The sequence below is a fragment of the Rhipicephalus microplus genome, chromosome 5, assembly GCF_043290135.1.
Source record: "Rhipicephalus microplus isolate Deutch F79 chromosome 5, USDA_Rmic, whole genome shotgun sequence".
NCBI classification, from domain to species: Eukaryota; Metazoa; Arthropoda; class Arachnida; order Ixodida; family Ixodidae; genus Rhipicephalus; species Rhipicephalus microplus.
The window spans coordinates 102,914,707-102,937,048 of NC_134704.1; the positions used below are offsets into that span (position 1 = coordinate 102,914,707).

Consider the following 22,342-nt stretch of genomic DNA (forward strand, 5'->3'; position numbering starts at 1 on the left):
ACAGAGGGTGCTAATAATCTCTGGGTCCGGACAGGCCACCATTAATATCTGAACTTTTCTACGTAACACTAGACCGCTATTTAGTGAAGAAAGTTTAGCTGAGCTATTTGAAGAATCAGAGGGTGTTATCTGGGATGTAATAGGCCTCAGCGAAGTTATGAGTACACGTGAGGCCTATAGTGGTGACGAACGGCCACGTTCAATGCTACCATAGATTAGTCGACAGAAGAGAACTAGGGGTGGGGTTTCTTACACACAAGAATAAATCTGGAAACTTAAAGGAATACTATAAAACCATTGAAAGGTTGGCTAGCGTCGTAATAAAGTTTACCAAATGCTACAAGATGACGGTGATACAAGCCTATAAATTGAGCCATGATCATTTAGATGAACACTTCTACGAAGACGTAGAGTCAACAATAATGAAGTAGATACACAGTACACTATACTGCAAGAAAGAGACCTAATAGCACGCAAAATGAAATAACGACATCGGCTCTAGAAATACCAGACGAAGTTAGTAGTACAGTTTTCAGAACGCAACAATTCATGGATCTTCAATACCTTCTATTGAAAACGGACTAATCATAAGTGGATGTGGCGGTGTTCCTAATGATGAAACTAAAAATTAAGTAGACTTCATTCTGTGTGCACACCCAGGCATTTTACTCCACTTACAAGTAGTTGCCAAGATCCGATGCAGCGACCATAGAAAGGTAAAAACTCAAATTCACATATACCTATGAGAGCAAAAGCATAAACTGATACGCAAGAAGCCAATCAATGAGGTAGCGATGAGAGGGAAAATACTTAAATTCAGAGCTTTGCTTCAGAATAGATTCGCGACTATAAACTAGGCAACCAACGTTAGCGCTGAAGCAATGAACGATAAGCGTGTGCAGTGGAACTCGGAGGCACAGTCACTAGACAGGACGCTAGCAAACTATCCCATAAGACGAAAAATCTCACGAAAGACAACAAGCCGCGAAAACCTCAAATGCAACCTACAAAATAGAGCTAGTGGAAAAGTTCAAAGGCGTAAATTAACCGACTCCAGAAGATATAACGCGCAGAGAATTGAGGAGGCTGTAAAAAACGGCAGAAGCCTAAACGCTGTGAGAGCAAACTTGGACAAGAAAAGTAATGTCATAACCAATATGAATAGGATCGTTGAGGTGGTGGTGTAGTTTTACAGAAAGCTGTACATAAACCCAAACAACCAGTACGACATTGCATGAAGCTATAACAGCCCAGGAAAATTCTACACAGTACCAGTAACGACCAGGAAAGTAAGGAAAGCCCTAGAACGAATGCAAGGAGGCGAAGCGGCTCGTTGGGATGAGGTAACAACAAACTTGCTGAAAGATGGCGGAGAAATTTGGAAAAACTGGCTACCTTATATACGACGTGTCTCTTGATGGGAATGGCACCAGAATTTTGGAAAAACGCCCATATTATCTTAATATATAAGAAAGCAGACGTCATAAGCTTAAAAAAATGCAGGTATATCAGCTTACTGTCCATTCTCTAGAAATATAATTACAAAAACAAGTAGTTAATAAACTAAAGACGACATTAGAGTTCAGTTAACGAAAGGATCAAGCAGGATTTCGTTCAGGCTACTCCACAATAGACCATAATCATAGTGTCAATTAGGTAACAGGGAAATGGGCGGAATACAACCTACTTCTATACACAGCCTTCATAGATTACGAGAAGGCGTTTGACACCGTCGGGACATCTGCAGTGATGCAGACACTGCGGAATCGGGGCTTCAACAAACCCGATATAAAAATACTAGGAAGAAATCTACAGTGCATCCACAGCACCACATTTCTTCATAAAGTGACAGAATCCAAATAAAGAAAGGTGTATGGCAGGAAGGCACAATCTCTCTAATGCTATTCTCCGCGTGTTTACATGAGGTTTTCAGTGCCCTTGATTGGCAGGAGTTTGGGATCAGAATTAATGGAAAGTATCTTAGTAACCTGCCATTCAATGATGACATGACTTTAATAAGTAACTCAGAAGACAAATTCTAGCTCATTATTACTGAACTGTTGGACACTGAAAGCATAAAAGTAGGTCAGAAAATTAATACGCGCAAAAGTAATGTGCAACAGTCTCGGTAGAAGAAAGCGCTTTTCAATAAATGGAGAGACGCTCGAAGTTGTAAAGGAATGTGTCTATTTAGGACAGGTAGTAACCACGAAGCCGAACCATGAAAGCGAAAGAACTAGAAAAATAGGGATTGGGTGAATCTCAATCAGCAAGCATCTTCAAAGCATGAATGGTAATGTACCACTAACCCTCAAGAGGAAGGTATATAACATCTGCATCACGTCAGTACTTACCTACGGAGCAGAAACCTCGAGGCTTACAGAGATGGCTCTGCTTAAATTGAGGACGACGCAGCGAGTAATGGAAAGGAAAACAATAGTTGTAACCTTTAGAGACAAGAGGGCAGAGTGGTTCAGGAGACAAACAAGGGTTAAGGGTACATTGTTGAGATCAAGAAGAAGAATTGGACATGGGTCGAGCAAGTAGTGCATAGGGAGGATGACCGCTGGTCACTAAAGCTAGCTAACTGGATTCCCCGAAAAAGCAAATGCACAAGGGGGAGACAGAAAGTTAGGTGGGTTGATGAGACTAGAAAGTTCACAGGCATAACGTGGCAGCACAACGCACAAGACCGGATCATGGGAGAGGCTTTTGTGCTGAAGTGCACGTAGTCAGGCTGATGATGATGATGTTCAGCCAGCTACTAAGTTTGCTCACTCAAGCAATGGCTTTGCTTGAGCAAATGGCAGTGAGAGTGCGCATTAGCGATTGTACACAATGTTTGTGGTTGTTCATCCATGCAGTTAACTGCAACAATGCATCTTTACGCTGAAGATTCCACCTTGTACGCATGCCTGATATCAATCTTCGCATAATATAAGCCGATTATATAGGTTTTAGTGCACGTATTCATGTGTAAGAGCACGAAATTCAGGGGTTTGTACTTGGTGCCATCGACGCTTTTTAATTATTTAGAATGACCGCAAAGATACAGAGATTTAGCAATACGCACACCTTCCAGCCCACTGTCAGTATGCGACTAACACGGGTCTATCATGACTACTATGACGCATAGCCTTTTAGAACAGACAGATGCTCTTCCCGCAGTCTTCAAAACATTCTGAAATATTTTAAAGCACTTCAATTTTCAAACACTGATTGATTGATATGTGGGATTTAACGTCCCAAAACCACTATATGATTATGAGAGACGCCGTAGTAGAGGGCTCCGGAAATTTCGACCACCTGGGGTTCTTTAACGTGCACCCAAATCTGAGCACACGGGCCTACAACATTTCCGCCTCCATCGGAAATGCAGCCGCCGCAGCCGGGATTTGAACCCGCGCCCTGAGGGTCAGCAGCCGAGTACCTTAGCCACTAGACCACCGCGGCGGGGCAATTTTCAAACACTGGTCCACGGCACGGAAAGGCCAGAGGCTAGGCTTCCCGGCTGGTGACACAAAGGCCTTGGGTTCAATCCCGGCCCCGCGGTCTCATTCCTATGGAGGCGAAAAGGTAGAGGCCCATGTACTGTGCAACGTCATGGCACGTTAAAGAACACCAGGCGGTCGAAAGTTCCGTGGCCGTTCACTACGGCGTCTTTCATAATCATATCGTAGTTTTGGGACGTAAAACCCCAAATATTATTGGCAATAATTTTTAGGCACTATAGGTACATCACTCCGGAAAATTTTCGCATTATTTATAGCTACTCTTTGGCCCTCTCGCGTTCTTTTTTTTCCTGACGGGACCAAAAATATACAGCGACAACTATAGCACTGATGACATTTGCTGCCAATCAAGACACTTTCTGATTACCCAATAAATAACCATTCGATGTGCTCTTGCAGTCAACGGGTGAACAGCCCCTATCGTTTCCTCTGGCTGGTTCTTCGTCACAGCTGGCAAGAGCAAGTGTGGTCGTGTGCCGTTGCGGTGATGTACTACTCGTCCATCTTGCTCCGGATTCCGCTTTTTCAGTAAGTATATAGGCACTATTCAATGCCAGTGAGCTTGTTTTGGGGAAAAATGATTAGGCGCAACGAGAGAGAGAAAAAGTTCATTCTCAGAACTGAAAGTGGTATTTTGTTTTCAGCGGGAAGTCATACCACTATACACTCCGTTTCACACATCAGCTGCAACGCTGTGGCAGCTAGTGAGACTCCTTGCTCGAGACGCGTTCGTGCAAAGAAATAGTTCCGTGTTTTTAGCACTGATAATACATTCTTCTTGTAGTTTCAGGCTGAGTATTGAATGTGCATGTTTTATCTTGCAAACAAGCAAGCCCTGTTACATGGGTGTAATTATATGGCATGAATCGCTTAGCCTGTTTTTGATTTTGTTCTTTGGTGTTTTGTTTCACAGGCCGGGGTGACGCGTCACGCGAAAACACCTAACCGGCTTTGCGAGCGTTTACAACGACGAAAACCGGCCGTGATACGTGGAGAGTGGTACATTGTGCTGACCGAACTTCTTGCATGGCTTTCGCAGCGTTGCACCTGATGTGTGAAACGGAATATAGCACTTCGCCTTTCAGAAAGCAGTGCCATTTACTTCTTGTTTATTCTTTCTGTCGCTCATAGCGCAAGTCTTATCCTGGTAGATGTCATGCACATATTTCGGCTACTTGTATCGAAATAAGCGATGAAGCTCATAATGACGAACGATGGTCAAGTTCATCATCATCATCATCATCATCAGCCTGACTACGTCCACTGCAGGACAAAGGCCTCTCCCATGTTCCGCCAGTTAACCCGGTCCTGTGCTTGCTGCTTCCAATTTATACCCGCAAACTTCTTAATCTCATCTGCCCACCTAACCTTCTGTCTCCCCCTAACCCGCTTCCCTTCTCTGGGAATCCAGTCAGTTACCCTTAATGACCAGCGGTTATCCTGTCTACGCGCTACATGCCCTGCCCATGTCCATTTCTTCTTCTTGATTTCAGCTATGATATCCTTAACCCCCGTTTGTTCCCTAATCCACTCTGCTCTCTTCTTGTCTCTTAAGGTTACACCTACCATTTTTCTTTCCATTGCTCGCTGCGTCGTCCTCAATTTAAGCTGAACCCCCTTTGTAAGTCTCCAGGTTTCTGCTCCGTAGCTAAGTACCGGCAAGATACAGCTGTTATATACCTTCCTCTTGAGGGATAGTGGCAATCTACCTGTCATAATTTGAGAGTGCTTGCCGAACGTGCTCCACCCCATTCTTATTCTTCTAGTTACTTCAATCTCGTGGTTCGGCTCTGCGGTTATTACCTGCCCTAAGTAGACATAGTCTTTTACAACTTCAAGTGCACTATTACCTATCTCGAAGCGCTGCTCTTTGCCGAGGTTGTTGTACATTACTTTCGTTTTCTGCAGATTAATTTTAAGACCCACTTTTCTGCTCTCCTTGTCTAACTCCGTAATCATGAGTTGCAATTCGTCCCCCGAGTTACTCAGCAATGCAATGTCATCGGCGAAGCGCAGGTTACTAAGGTATTCTCCATTGACTCTTATCCCTAACTGTTCCCATTCTAGGCTTCTGAAAACCTCCTGTAAGCACGCGGTAAACAGCATTGGGGAAATTGGGGAAAGATGAAGGTAGTACAGGCTTACGCGCCTACATCCAGCCATGATGACGCTTCAGTTGAAAGCTTCTATGAAGACGTGGAATCGGCAATGAGTAAGGTAAAAACACAGTATACTATAGTGATGGGCGACTTTAATGCAAAGGTAGGGAAGAAGCAGGCTGGAGACCAGGCAGTAGGAGATTATGGCATCAGTACTAGAAACGCCAGAGGAGAGCTATTAGTAGAATTCGCAGAACGCAATAATTTACGGATTTTGAATACCTTCTACCGAAAACGAGAAAACCGCAAGTGGACATGGAGGAGCCCTAATGGCGAAAATAAGAACGAAATAGACTTTATAATGAGTGCACACCCTGGAATTGTGCAGGATGTGGAAGTGATTGGCAAGGTACGATGCAGTGACCATAGAATGGTACGGTCTCGAATTCGCCTAGACTTGAAGAAGGAACGACAGAACTTGATACGCAAGAAGCCAATCAATCAGCTAGCACTGAGAGGGAAAGTACAGGAATTCAGAGTGTCACTGCAGAACAGGTACTCGGCTCTCAGTGAGGAAACCAACCTTAGCGTAGATACAATGAATGATAATCTGACGAGTATCATTATGGAGTGTGCAGTGGAAGTTGGAGGCAGGGTAGTTAGACAGGACACTGGCAAGCTTTCACAGGAAACGAAGAACCTAATTAAGAAGCGTCAAATCATGAAAGTGTCAAGTACAACAGACAAAATAGAACTGGCAGAGCTTTCGAAGTTGATTAATAGACGTAAAGTATGCGATGTAAGAAGGTATAACATGGAGAGAATTGAACACGCTCTGAAAAACGGAGGAAGTGTCAAAGCATTGAAGAGGAAACTTGGGATAGGCAAGAGTCGGATGTATGCACTAAGGGACAAAGAAGGCAAAATAACTACCAATATGGATAGGATAGTTAAGATAGTGGAGGAGTTTTACAGGGATCTGTACAGTAGCCGAGACAACCACGACCTTAATACTATAAGAACTAGCAGTAACCCAGATTACACCCCACCAGTAATGATAGAAGAAGTCAGAAAAGCTTTGGAGAGCATGCAAAGGGGCAAAGCTGCTGGTGAGGATCAGGTAACATCAGATCTGCTGAAAGATGGAGGACAGATTGTGTTAGAAAAACTAGCCACCCTGTTTACGAGATGTCTCCTGGTGGGAAGAGTACCAGAGTCTTGGAAGAACGCTAACATCATCTTAATACATAAGAAAGGGGATGGTCAAGTTATCTCTCCGCAAATCTCGGCGTGAACCATTGCAGTCTTTTGAGAGTGTACGGTAAGAAGCGTACGAGTTTGAGAAAGTGCCTTAGCTGGCCAATTACAAATAACAAGCGTTTAACACATTCTTCAGCGTTGTTGTTGGCCGATATTCGCTTCACACAAGTTAGATCGCGGGATCAGCGCAGTGCGCGAAAGGGTGGTACGAAATGTGCTAAATCACGTAAGGGGCTAAAACAGCAACAACATGATAACAACTCTCTCACCACTGTGGCCTTGTGGTTACTGTACTGTTGACCCGAAAGACGCGCGCGATCTAATGCCGTCCGCGGCGGCCGCATATTAGAGGCGAAGCTCTTTATAGCGGCACCCGTTCGTCCCTCGTAGTTCGTAATAAGTGTAACATTTTGACCTCCAAGGTGGTGCCGGTGAGAGACTTCTTGTGTGCGTTGTTGAACAATAAAAAATAGTGCTCAATGTACATGTCAATGGCTGCTAATGGGGAATGAGAGACAGGAGCATTCGGCTTTTAGTTAACGCGCAGGCTGCGATCACCATTAGCAGCCATTGGCATGTACATTGAGCACTATCTGACAAGAAAGGGTTGCTACATTATACTCGCTGGGTGTAGCCTCCTTAGCTTTAGAAAGGTTTAGCGAGCGTTGAGCCGCAGTGCCATGAATACAATGAACTTGTATATACCATGAATGAACTCGAGGTGGTTAAAAATGGGAAGTAGATACGAAGCGCAAGCCGTAAGAAAGTAAAAGCCGAATTCTCCGCCTCTCATTTCCCATTAGCAGCCATTGGCATGTACATTGAGCACTATCTGACTGAAAAAGTTTGCTACGTCATACTCGCTGGGCGTAACCTCCTTGGTTTTCGAAAGGTTTAGCAAGCGTTCGGCTGCAGTGCCATGAATACAGTGAACTAGTATATACCATCAACTCGAGGTGGTTAAAGGTGGGAAGTGGACCCGAAGCGCAAGCCGTAAGAAAGTGTGCGTGTGCCACCTCTCGTTTAGTCCTTGGAATGTCCGCTGGATGGCGGTGCTTCTATATGGGGAATATATGATGAAAAGATGCGAGATGGTGGTACTTGGAGTGTTGAATAGATGGACGAACGGACACATAGACAGATGCATGGATGGACGCATGAACGGGCGCAGGGGCGGCTGCATGGACGAACACAGGGATGGACGCACGAACAGACGCACGCACGGACGGGCTGACGGACGCATGGACGGACGGAAGCAAGAACGAATGAACGGACGAACTCTTCGCCCCACTCTCCATCATTCACTCCGTGGATATGCTGCCATTTTTTGATGGAGGCGGAAGCGTTTGAACCCGTGTGCGAGGCGCACGGTGAAGCACCTCGGGTGGTCAAAATTTCTGAAGCCCTTGACCATGGCGTCCTTCATAAACATATAGTGGCTTGGAAACGTTAAATATCAGTTATTATTATTATTATTATTATTATTATTATTATTATTATTATTGGGGCTGCGATATGACAAACTGTGTGACCATCGAATCGATGTTAAAACACTGGCACCGAAGGAAGTGAATAGCGTTTTTTTCGGGGAAGGTGACCAAACGTAACAGAATGGCGCCATATTTTGCACAGCTTCGCTAGCTTACGGCTGTTTGTGAACTATTCATGACAAAAAAATGCATCTTTTCATACAATTATTTGAAGCATGGAAGCACACTCAAACACTTCTCTTACGAATTAATGGGTACACATGTGACAGAGCTTCTAGAACAACCAAATATAATCACGTTGATTTTGATTTGAAGCTATGACCGTTAGAGGCACACCGAGACGTCAAGAAATATGCAGTAGTTATGAGGAATGCCGTGTACATGTTGGCAGTCTTTCTTTCTTAGCACTTCCGTGATGTACGCAGTGGCCTGCTCGCTGGTGGTAGCACCGACATGTCATTCAACAAGGCCGTGCTGTTGCTGGTAGTTTCATGTGCCACGGAGGGCCTCGTCTGCAGCCTCTGCGTCAGCCTGTCCATCCGTTGTCAGATCAGAGCTCAGCTATTGCTGCAGACGGCTGTATTCAAGAAGGTAACATGCATGCATTACACTAGGTGGATTGATGTGGTTTTCGTAGATGGAGTAATTTTGCCCTCCAACACGGGGCTTGCTTCGCCCGTCTACAACACTGCTTTTTTAAGGGATGACTTGTGGTTGGACGTAACGTAAGCAATGCCACTAAAACACAGACGTCACTTTTATAGAAAAGAAGCGCCTGTTATAATAAGAAGATGTGAATATCATTCATTAGCGTATTCCTTTGATGTCAAGGAGCACTCAAATATAGCTTGCTGAATTGCATGAGTGCATTAAATTCCAGTAAAGGTGCAGCAAAGACTGTAAGCACAATAGTGTCGTCAACAATGCAGTAGTCTCGGGACGGCTTTCAGCTCTCCCATAGTAGAGTACCAAGTGCTCTAAATAGTTAACAACTTTTTCTAAGCACAAGCACAATGGGCGTGATCACGACAGGATGCCCTTGTCATAGGATTTCAAGCGTAATCTTCATTACGTATTTGTAAAATTAAGTAGCCAGCACAGCAATCACAACTGACGGTGCACTGGCATGACGCCTTAATGGGGTCTTTTGCAAAGCAGTTTTTACAAAGCAGTCGTGGCTCATTGAGGGCATCTTGTTTGTAAACGCGAATCATTTCTTAGGGAACTTCGGCGACTTTGAACATATCTATCTATCTATCTATCTATCTATCTATCTATCTATCTATCTATCTATCTATCTATCTATCTATCTATCTATCTATCTATCTATCTATCTATCTATCTATCTATCTATCTATCTATCTATCTATCTATCTATCTATCTATCTATCTATCTATCTATCTATCTATCTATCTATCTATCTATCTATCTATCTATCTATCTATCTATCTATCTATCTATCTATCTATCTATCTATCTATCTATCTATCTATCTATCTATCTATCTATCTATCTATCTATCTATCTATCTATCTATCTATCTATCTATCTATCTATCTATCTATCTATCTATCTATCTATCTATCTATCTATCTATCTATCTATCTATCTATCTATCTATCTATCTATCTATCTATCTATCTGATAGAGAGATAGATAGATGGATAGATAGATGCGAAAAGTGCTTGCAGTACGTAAATAAATGCTTCGCATTTAAAATATATCTGATAGAGTTGAATTCAACAATTAGTCAATCTGTTCTGTGTCGCCTGCACCGTGCCTCAATTCGTTGGGGACTGCACGCGGGCCTTGTGAGAAAATAACAAATTTGTAACTTTTAGAAGAATACGTCATATTTTACAAAATATGGGGGGCGTGGGAAGCAGTTGGCACATGCTCATATCCAGTCAAATATGAACACGCGCCAATTTGCCCGGCTGAGCATGCTACTGCACATCTCATTCCCTCATAAACGTTGTGTCCAGGTGACCTGCCTTTCTGCAGCTGCCGTGGCCGCCAACCCATGCGGCTATGTGTCCTCTCTACTGGTCGCTGACCTCTGGCTGTTGGGTCTCTTCACAAGTTTCCTGGCGAACGCCTTCGTAGGCCTTCTATGCATTCCGCTAGTTTTGGCAGCTCTGGCGTACGAGTTTGGCTACGAACCAGCTTGCGCCTGTCTCGTTTGGATACTGCTAGTTGCCGCGGCATGCGCGGTCATGGAGCCACTCCTTTACAAGAGTTGTGTGAGTGCAAATGACGTCGAAATCTTTCGCTGGTCGAGGCCGTGGTCCTCAATACCCACTGAGTCACGTTCTTTGCGTTTGCGAGGGCTACCGCTGATTGTCGTATAGAAGTGCCGCAGGGGCTAGATACAAGAACCAGTGCCCAGTCTACCCTGTTTCTCTGCGCTTGGATGTCATCTAGGATAACCTCGATAATAGCTGAAAACATCAGATACGAATGATGATTGAAACACAGCCTCACTCCCCCCAACACACACGTACGCACATGCACGCACACAATCACACAAACGCACACACACAAGTGTGTTCATGAACGCACGCACGGTATTGTGCTAATGTATAGGTGCGCATCCCACTTTCCACTCTTCTGCAATGTGCTGTAGCGTGAACCTGTAATTTTAAGAAAACGAGAAATGGTACAAATTTGACAAGTGCACTTCGTTATCGCAGCTGCGAATGAAGGAAAATGAAGCGGTAAATATTTGCCGGCTTAGACGTTTTATCTAGCCCTTGAAAATAGCTGCCATCCCATCCAACCAGTGTCGGAAGAAGCAAGGAAACTATTGTAGAAGCAACTGTGAAGCCTTGGCTTACTCCCCGAATGAACACCAGTGCTAATGTTGCCGGAAGTATTTCATAAACACCGTTCTAAGAGTACATGCGAAAGTCTAAATGCGTTGACACAAATCAGTTGCGTGCTACGTTAGAAAATTCTCGGTGCACAATCAAGAATAAGGAATGTGGTGGCCTGGTGAAATAATTTAAGTATTTCTTGAAACATACGAAGTTAAACTGTCATTTATGAGGCATCTTTACACTTTTTGCAGACTTCTTGAGTTGCGAAGTTACCCCGTTAAGTTGTATGTTCGATGGTACCATGTTTAGTTCGCATTAAAAATGAAGAAACTTTCCTCCCGCTTTTCTTCACTCAAAAATGACGAATTAGCAATGACTAGATGGCAGAAAGATGACACTGCCTACTTTACAGCGCTCACATTCACACTAAAGTATACTCTATTGACAACTGAGTCTCAGCTCAACTGAACTTGACATGGTTCGGAAGCTATGAAATAAAAAAAACTAAATGGTTTGATATATGCTTAATATAAGTAACATCAGGCAAACTCACAAACGTATAGCAGAGAGTGAGTACTGATTTCTACACATTACAGTTTAAAACATTGCTTGTAAGCAATATAAGCGGCAGATAGAACGTTGCCACTTTTTCTGGTATAATAATTATGTTGGATGGACCTTATAGATTTCCTAAATGAGCAACCATTAAAGGAGCTGCGCTATTGGAACCAAACGTGTACCGATGAGACCGTTAGCACATTGATTTTTTTTGAAAGAAGTTTAAAATATCAATGTCTGTTCTCACGGTTCGTGGGTAAACATATACTGTATGTCACGCGTGGCGTATACCCGTATTTCGCAGCGATTGATTAACGGGTGTATGCTGTGCATGTCTGGAGGAAAGTGTTGGACGACATACGGGACGAAATGACCAGCCAGACGTATTCGTCAGCTCTATTACTTCCCATACTAATTGTCAGCAACCGCAAGTTAGGGAGGCGATTACGAGAGCACCCAGATGTAAGTGGAGATATTAATACGCATATAGACACACTGAAAGCGCCTGCAGTCCGCTGATAAATGCTTCGCACTTAAAAATCACAATTTCACCAAAAGGACCAAGCAACCAATGCGACAGCAAGAAATTGTAGTGGCATACGAAGGAAGACTGGCAGCTAACTGTTTTGAACCCGATATCGCACAACTCCGAAAAAGGCTGGGGCAAGAGAACATTGTCGCTCGAGGGTGAGTTGTGGTTTTCGCGTGGTCTCTTCGCGTCGAGAGCACAATGTGTAGAAGGGTATACGAGCTGTCTGCCGATGCCTGCCGCGATAGCGCGCCCGCCAGCGATTACGACAAGATCAAATTTCACAGTTGCTTCTCAAGTGACACATCCTTCCTTCCCCCCTTGCGTTTTTTTATGTTCCTTCGAGGCGGACGGAGTGTTTTATGTCCACTTAAGTAGCTATCGACGCCAGGCTTTGCCAGCAGGTGACATTATCCCATGCGCCTTCTATGTGACAGAGATGGGCCGGCTAATTTCCTTTCTGGTTCAGCCATGTCCGTCACCCCCGCTCACGTTCCTTTACCTGCGGGGAGAATATATAATGAGCAGTAGGAGTCATTGCTTTGGATTTTATACGGATGTTGATAGCAACGGCGACAATGACGGTGAAAAGCCGTCGAGAGTGTCTAATAATTATTACCGCATTGAAATGAACTGGTACGAAGTTCGCGCAATCGTCACAGATCCAACGACTGCGTTCAATCAGGATGAACATTCCCGTTGCCTTAAAATCACTGCTTTTAGATGGCGCATAACTGGGTCGATGGAATTGGATGATGTAAACAAAAGAATCTCACTCAAAGCGTGTAATTAGCGTATATAGTAAATTTATATTTTGGCTCTAAAAGAGTATTTAATGAATGCATTTCTTTTCCTCACTTCTTGCAGAAGGTACTTTACAGATTTCGAGACGAACGCCTCAAGAAGTTCACCGACTTTCTGCTCTCTATACGGCCGATCAAAATGTCTGCACTAGAAGATGTATTTCAGAAGAGCCTTCTTCATCTCCGAAAGAAGGAAATTGACCAGGCATACCGCGTCAACGTACTAGAGATGCTCCTGGAAACACTATTTAGTGCATCGAGCCCGATGGTGAGGACCTTGCAACCTGACCATTAGGTCCTAAGCAGGACCTTGCATTTAAATGGTCACGTATTTTACTGTTTGTAGCTGGATATCTTCGACGACTAAACTTCTTAGGAAGATTTGTTTCATTCTGAGTCTTTGCTTCGCAGCAACAAAAAAACACATAAGAGCACATACACGGAGATGATGTCGTACAAAAAAAAAAGGATTGTGAACGCCATTTTGGATTGGAGGTGAATTTTCTTCGAGTAAAAGTTTTTCTATAAGGAAGAAAGATAAGTGAGAGTGCTTTGGTTCTTGATTCTAGCAAGTGAAATTCTGGGTGACACCACCGTTTCAATTGATTAAAGGTACACTTGGATAAAAGAAGTGAGAAACAAAGAACTTTTTTGTGTTAAGTACCTTACAGTGACAACCAACTAGGAGCGAATCAAGTTTTTATTGGCGCTGCTCAGCGAAACGAATGTGGTACTTTGCGATTGATGTAGGTATTTACATTGTTTGTGTTTATTTTATTAACTTCTATATACAGAAGCTACAGGAGTAGTCTTACAGGTGTGGATTGTGCATTTCAGTTAAGTTAACGTGCGATTTTGTTCTGTTACACTAAGCTGTTAGACATCTAATGAGATTATCTTGTTTCTGTACGAAAGTTTGGGGTATTTCGTCGAACAATTTTCAATAAACTCTCAAAATATTTGATGCTTCAAGCAAGGCACAATGTTGTCTGTTCCCAAACCTTCGGAATAGCAAGCCTGCTCTCACGCATACGAACTGACTTCGTTGTGGCGGAAGGTTAACGTAAAAGTCTAAATGATCCCAAATGATCGCCTATAGTGCTAAATGATCGCCAAAGGTGTTTGATGGCGATATTTCTCTTTGCGCTATGTCTAGCAAGTTATCTCATGGCCTAGTAATACGTTCACTTTTAGCGGTCTTTGTGATCCAAGGTTTTGAGCTTTGTTGGCTCGCACACAATCACAAAACAATATAGCCCCATCGTCATCAAGGGCGGCCGCTTGATACCCACTTGCAACGAGGTAGAAAAATGCTTTTGAATGCAGTCAGATCGGACTCCAGAACAGAGCATTGAGCAGTAGTGAGGTAGCCCACAAGCATTAAAAACCACCTCTCCCGATGTAGAGTAACAGGCTAGAACATGTTATCGCTCAGACTGACCTCTTTGCCTTTCTGCGACTGAACCTGTCTCTCTGTATCTCTTAAAGTGCTTCATCTTAGTGTCTCTTGTATGTCTCAATTCGCCCCCCCCCCCAGAAACAAAAAAGCTTTCCACCCCACAACAATATCAAGTTCTAAGCAACGCCTCCCTTATTTTTTTTTAACACCAGTCTGAACGCGCGTTTCGCAACGAGAGCCATCTGTTCGACTTAGTTAAGGAAGTCGTCGGGATGCGACGCTACATGATAGGTTGCGCTAGAGTTATTGTACATGATATTTGTAGGTAGCAAAGTTGGGCGACCGTTTCCCAACGCTACTAGCAACCATGCACTGCGGAGAAGCTGATGCACAGGCTGCACCTAGACATATGGCCGCACCTCCGAAAGCCCTCGCCGTGCAGCTGGAATTCATCAAGTGACCATCGTGTGCTTTATTTATTGATTGATATGTGGGGTTTATCGTCCCAAAACCACCACATGTATATGAGAGACGTCGTAGTGGAGGGCTCGGGAAATTTTGACCACCTGGGGTTCTTTAACGTGCACCCAAATCTGAGCACACGGATGTAAAACATTTCCGCCTTTATCGGAAATGCAGCCGCCGTAGCTGGGATTCGATCCCGCGACCTGCTGGTCAGCAGCCGAGTGCCTAAGCCACTAGACCACCGTGGCGGGGCGACCGCCGTGTGCTCTACAATTCGTTAGCTATGAACTGGCGCATTTATTTCGTTTATATTCGTGTCCTCAAACTTCGACAGTAAAGTATTTGCGTGAATTCCACACTATTTTCGAAAAACATACTGAAATGATCGACGCTGTAGGCTTAGCAAGGCTCTCTCAGAATCTCGGATGACATATATTTTGTGTATGTAAGTTGTTGTTTATCCTTCATAGTGGGCGCCACTGGACTTGGCGGCAGCGGCGCTACATGATATTTGGCACTAGGCTACACCTTTGCAATTTGCGTTACCGGACAGACGAACGAATCTTTTAAATGCAATTGCATTTCTTAGTCGGGCTTAGCCGCAGCGTCTCGGGCAGGTGTTACCTCTCCGCTCCCAGTTTTCTCTCATAGCAACAGCTGAGGGCGCATGCGCTTATCCTCGAACATAGCAACCGAAGCATATGGTGTGAGATAGTGTAGGGGAGGGTAGATGCAGTACTTCACCGCTCCTCGCCGTTCACTTTCTTTCCTGCCTTCTCCCCACTCTCCCATCCGCTCGTGCCACACTCTCGACCGCTCGCTGACTGGGCGCCTCTCAAGCACACCTGGAAATGTATGCTTGAAACGCAGCTGTATGCTTGATATGTATGCTTGAAACGCCGAGCCGACTACGCTGGCGCCCTAGTCTTCCATCCAATCGCTCCCCACTTTCGACAGTTCGCTGGCTGTGCGCCTTTCAAGGCGATGGCAGAAGTTGATGAAGGCAAATGTCTGGCGGCAACAGTGTGCTCTCTCGGTGCAAGAAATGCATTCGCATTTCCTCACGATTCCCTTCGGCGAGGGCGAGTGGGGGGAACATTTTTTTAAAGACGATAGTCTATCTTGGGAACCTTCGATGGACAAATTTCGGTCTGTCCATCTGTACATATGTCTGCTGTTCGGCCTTATCGATACCTCACGTGGCACCAAACGGCGAACCCCATCCGCAGCGCCCTCCAAAATTGCTCAAGGTTTAGCGTACATAGTTGTGCGATTGTCAAAGTAAAAAGCAAATGTTGCGCATATCTGAGACGCCATAACAGCACGTCTATGTTTTTTATGTCTGCCTTTATACTAGAAGAGACACACACAAGTAACTCTAGGAACTGTAGCGTTTATCGCGCTGCGCTGACAGTGGAACGCCATGATCAAAAAGGTGTTTCTAACGCTTTGCTACGACGACATGGTGGTGGCACCTGCCCGTCACTTTGCGTTCTACACCATTTCACCTCCGAGACTGGCGCGCATCTTTCTCATCGGGTGCGCATGCCTTCGTTTTCGAAGATAACTGCCAGATGGCGCTTGTGTCTACCGTGCCTCGATGCGCTCGTTCGTCTCCGCTACACGTTCGAGGCACTCTAACACAACGCCTCCAGGATACCATTCACCGATTTTCTTGCGCAGAACATCAAATAAACGTTTTGTTCACTCTCTCCAGACGCAAGACTATCGTCTTTCGACGACATTTGCGGTGTGATGTGCAGAATTGGGCCTTTTTTTTTACTCCCATGGCACTGTCCCGGCAGCAGGTGTTCCTTCTTTCTTCGCCGATCCTTGACACGCCAGGCACATCACCTGGCGATCAGCGACGTGCTTCGTAAATCGGCGACAGGCTTAAGCAAGTTGCCTACAAAAAGAGAGCGTAGCTTCACCGGGTAACTATGGTTACTAGCCAGACAAGATGGTGGATCTATGCGCAACTCTGCTCACATAGGAAGCTTGTACAGGAGCTCGCTGCTTGCGTCACAAGTGCTTCCGAGCGTTTGTCGCCGGAGATGCGATAGACGTGTTTGCCACTCCAATATCATACGTCTGTCAGGGTTGTTCTCTCATGCTCCTTCTTTTTGGCTAGAAGCAATGCTGCCACCACATTTATGTCAGCGCATGCAGTAGCGTTGCAGTGACACTTCTCAATTGGTTGCGCGCACAGTGCCCCGAATGGCGACACAATGCTTTAAAACATCGTATATTTTACAGAGCCAGCGTGACCACCAATATTATGAACAAGAGAGATGCAAGACGCCGCCCCCGTAGACCTACGCTGGGTAGGCACCTCTGACACTCCACCACCGCACCTTTCCCTCTTGGGATGAATAAAGTTTTTCTCCTCCTCCTCCGTATACAAATGAACAAAAATGACTTTATATAATTACCGTCGGGATGCACTGCGTGAGAGGTTCTTACTACATGACCGCAAAACACACACGAAGGCTAGGCAATGTGCGAGAGCAGGAAAGGGATAAAGGAGAGGGTGGTGAACAGCTGGATCGGGCTGGCATTGATAAAATAGAGGAGGCGTTGATCTGAGTTAAAGCCACGCTTATTACAGTTGATCCTGCTAGGCGAATGAAGTGGCCGAGGCGTCCACAGTTTACTTATGCAAATGCGGGTGACTAACCACCAACTTCGCTTCAGTAAAATATATGAAAAAAGATCCTAACACAAGCGCATAACAAAAGAACCAATCACGAGAAAGCAGCTAATGAAAATTAAATCAACAATTATTGCCAGATGAGGGACGTCTTGTCCTGATTTCAAAAAATTATTACTACACGCTACTTGTGTGATTTGTTGCTATTGTTTTCATTTCTATCTTCTGTCTATGCGCAGTGATGTTGTGACATAGACTTCCTTGTAGTGGCCTATTGCACGGACGCTCACTCTATTGTGTTCTCTGTTTCCAGATGATAATAATCGCATTTGGGACTGCGTCATTCATAAATCCAAATGCCATTTTCAGCCCCGCTGCCATGTTTTCATGCGTTTATATGCTCACAATTATGGACACTTTATCAACAGGTGCTCCACACGTTCTCAGGCTGAAGAGTTCGGTGAGCGAACAATGTTTTCAGTGTGCTATAGGAGTCAAATATATCGGAGTGCTAAAAAAAAAAAACATGCCTCATGATTCAGCGATACGAGCAAGACATCTTCGTTTGGTAACATTGGCGTGACTAAATCGGAGCTCTTTTCATGACCTTAGCTTTGGTAAGTGAACTGGGAAGTAGTTACCACCGATTAAATTAGGCAAAAATGTTCTTTGTCATAGAAATTTATTTTTGCATTCCGTACCCCAAAATTAGCATATATATCAAGAATCTTGCGTTTGCTGGTTTCTGCGGAGGATAATTCAAAATATTACGAAACATCTACGCACGCTTTCATATTTATACTGAACATTTTTTCAGTGTGATCAGATACATTCAGAGATAATTGGCGTATTCAAGAGGATCTACTAGGCCTCACACAAAGTGACATTCCGTTCGTAGTCCCGATTGCAGCGTAAAAAATCTCGAAACCAAAGCTCTTCTCCCGCAATTTGAAAACCATAATTTCTCCTGTTCACACTGGTGCTAGGATTTAGTCGCGGTAGCACGCATTGTTTCTGCAATGTGGCAGCACTATCACCCTCTAATATGGCCTAAACACGGCTAATAACGGCTTTAGGCAGCGTACCTTCAACATAAATAGCGAAAACAACGTGCGCGCGTGGCGATTAACGATGCTGGTAACCGTAGTACTGCCGCTCACGAGCAAAGGCACCGCTTTTCACTTCGGTTTCACTTTTACACGCCACTTGTACCTGCGGCACCACAGTGCGAGATTCAACTCGTGAGCATAATTTATCCTAGTACATATTTAACAAGAGTTTAACAAAAGATCTGTTTTAACTATACGCAGTACACGCGCACACATCCGTTCTCAGGACGACAAGCTGGGCTGCAATGACATGTATCATATAGACAAACAGCTGAGAAATGTTTTAAAACTGTGCATGCCAGAAAAATAAGACCACTTTTGTAGGAAATATCCGCAGTTGCGAACTACTGTCTTCTACTTTATCTATTTATCAGACATTGGATCACTACTCAAACACGCCAACAAAATACGATACAGACTAAAAGGCAGCACCAGTCTATTCGTTAGCACTTAACTGTTAGCATTTACTTTTCATGCAGTGAAATCACCCGCGACGTATGCACTCAGCGTAACTATCACGTAGAAGCAGCCGATTAGTTCGCAAAATAGGAGCGCTCAACTCGTCAGTTAAGAGGAAACGTCAAAGTAGGAGTAGGAGTTCTAACCCTCAAAATGAGCAAAACATCGACAGTGCGGGCATTTCGAAGCCAACAAGCGAGACAGGAAGAAGTTAGGAAAGAATAAATGCATTAGATGGAAAATAATCCAGAGCACTAAACCGACATAACTTCGTAAGGCCAGAAGTTCAAAGCCGCGCCGCTTTTTATTTTAAACAAATATGAATTTTCAAAGAGTTAAGCAAAGGCCAGACGAGCCACAAGTATTGAGAAGGTTAAAACTGATCGGCCGCCACGTGGTTATCTACAGTGCAAAAAAAGTGGAACAGAACCCGCTACTCAGAGAGAGCGCAGCAGCCAAGCATGTAATGACAAAATTTGGTTCGAATGCTGATGCCGGGCCGTTCCCTAAGGTATGTTTACTCAAAACGCACCATGAAGGAATCGTTAAAAAAGGGTCTGGGGTGCGGCCTCACAGGTGACCACCTGCCGGTAATGCACTCACTCAAAGAAGCAGAATTAACCACCGTAATGCAGTACTTTGCCACTACCTCCCTTATGAGTGTACAAATTATTTCTTGGCACTCACTTCCCAGCGGCTCCGAAGCAACTGTCCAAAGCGGTGGTCAGACCTGCGACGTAGCGGAGGGTGCTAAGAATCTCTGGGTCTAGAGAGGCCACCATCGGAATCTAAAGTAGGCTACATTTCACGCTAAAACGCTATCTAGTGAGGCTAGTCTCGCTCAGCTATTCGAGGCATTAGAGAGTGGTAAATAGGATGTAATAGGACTCAGAGAAGTTAGGAGGACGCGTGGGGCTTATACGGTGCTCGAGAATGGACACGTTTTATGCTACCGTGGATTAGCGGACAAAAGAGAACTAGGAGTGGGGTTCTAATACGCAATATTGCTGGCAATATAGAGGAATACTATAGCATCAGTGAGAGAGCGGCAAGTATTGTAATGAAGTTTAACAAAAGGCACATGATGAAGATGGTACAGGCCTACGCGCCTACATCAAGCCATGGTGATAGTTGGGTTTAACACTTCTACGAAGACCTAGAGTCAGCAATTAATAAAACCACATTATAATATTCTGATGGGTGACTTTAATGACAAAGTAGGCAAGAAACAGTTTAGAGACCACGCAGAGGGGGATTATGGCATCAGCTCTAAAAATGTCAGAGGGGAGTTAGTAGAGTTCGCAAAACGTAATAGTTTACGACTCTTGAATACCTTTTTCAGAAAACGGGCTAACCGTAAGTGGACGAGGCGAAGTCCCAATGGTAAAACTAAAAATGAACTTCTTTCTGCATGCACACCCACGCATTGTACAAGATGTAGAAGTAGTTGGCAAGATCCGATGCAGTGACCATAGACTGGTAAGAGCTCGTATTCACCTAGATAAAAAAAAAGCAAAGGCATAAACTGATACGCTAGAAGCCAATAGTGAGAAAGCGGTGAGACTAAAAGTACAGGAATTTAGAGTATCTCTTTAAGTATATTCGAGGCACTAAACGAGGTAAATGACGTTAAAGTAGACACAATGAACGGTAAATTTAAATTAATATTAAAACCTGTACAATGCAAGTCGAAGGTAGATTAACCAGACAGGACACTGGCAAACTATCTCAGGAAACACAAAATCTTATTAAAAGACGACAAACCATGAAAGCCTTAAACGCAACCGACAAAATAGAGCTAGTAGAGCTTTCAAATGTAATAAATGGGCGTAAAGTGGCCGACAACAAAAGGTATAACATTGAGAGAATCGATCAGGCTGTAAAAAGCGGCAGAAGCCCGAAAGCTGCGAAAGTAAATTTTTGTATTAGCAAAAAAAAAAAAAAATCTGATGTATACATTAGGAGACAAGGAAAGCAATGTCTTAACCAATATGAATTGGATAGTGGTGGAGCAGTTCTACAGAGAGTTGTACAGAAGCCAAAACAACCAGATTGATAACGTACGAAGCATTAATAGCTATTTTGTACGCTATTCGCAAGCTATATACAAAAATATTAGCTAATAGATTTAGGAGACATTAGAGTTCAATCAATCAAAGAACCAAGCGGCATCTCGCACGGGTACTCCACAATAGACTCTATTCATATCATCAATCAGGTGATGGAGAAATGCGCGGAATGCAACTGCCCAATAAAAAGCTTTCATATGTTACGAGAAGGCGTTTGACTCAGTTGAGGCAACAGCAGTGATGCAGGCACAACGGAATTGAGGCTTCGATGAACCCTACATAAACACACAGGAAGAAATTTACAGCGGATCTTCAGCCACCTTAGTTCTCCATAAAGGAAGCGACCAAATCTCAATGAAGTAGTGTGTAAGGCAGGAAGACACAATCTCTCCAATGCTATTCACCACGTGTTTATAGGAGGTATTCAGGGCCCTAGATTAAGGATAGTGAGGGATATGGTTAATAAAGTGTATCTTAGTAACCTGCGATCCACTGATGACCTTGTCTCGATGAGTAATTCAGGGAATGAATTACAGCTTATGTTTACTGAACTGGACACGCAAAGCAGAAAAGTAGGTCTGAAAATAGATATTCACAAAACTAAAATAAGGTACAACAGTCTCGGCAGAAAACAGCACTTTGCACTAGGTAGAGAGACGCTGGAAGACGTAAAGAAATACGTCTACTTAAAACAGGTGGTAACCGTGGAGCCAAACCATGAGAGTGAACCATGAGAGTAAGGAAAGGGTGTATTCGGCAAGCATTCTCCAATCATCAACGGTAATCTGCCACTAACCTTCAAAAAGAAGGCCCCGCCGTGGTGGTCTAGTGGCTAAGGTACTCGGCTGCTGACCCGCAGGTCGCGGGTTCAAATCCCGGCTGCGGCGGCTGCATTTCCGATGGAGGCAGAAATGTTGTAGGCCCGTGTGCTCAGATTTGGGTGCACGTTAAAGAACCCCAGGTGGTCGAAATTTCCGGAGCCCTCCACTACGGCGTCTCTCATAATCATATAGTGGTTTTGGGACGTTAAACCCCACATATCAAAAAGAAGATAGACAACAGCTGTATCGAGCCGGTATTTACGTACGGAGCAGGACATGGAGGTTTGCAAAAAAGGGTT

The 22,342-nt window shown here is 44.2% G+C and overlaps 1 protein-coding gene across 1 annotated transcript in view; it reads left to right on the forward strand.

Moving 5' to 3' along the window:
* Positions 1-22,342, forward strand: part of LOC119173771 (ATP-binding cassette sub-family C member 4) — a 124,246-nt gene that overhangs the window by 52,398 nt on the left and 49,506 nt on the right. The window contains exons 8-12 of the mRNA XM_075895835.1: positions 3,912-4,040; positions 8,787-8,952; positions 10,348-10,605; positions 13,136-13,339; positions 17,899-18,045. Coding sequence (XP_075751950.1) covers positions 3,912-4,040; positions 8,787-8,952; positions 10,348-10,605; positions 13,136-13,339; positions 17,899-18,045 — 904 coding nt within the window. The remainder of the gene's footprint in view (positions 1-3,911; positions 4,041-8,786; positions 8,953-10,347; positions 10,606-13,135; positions 13,340-17,898; positions 18,046-22,342) is intronic.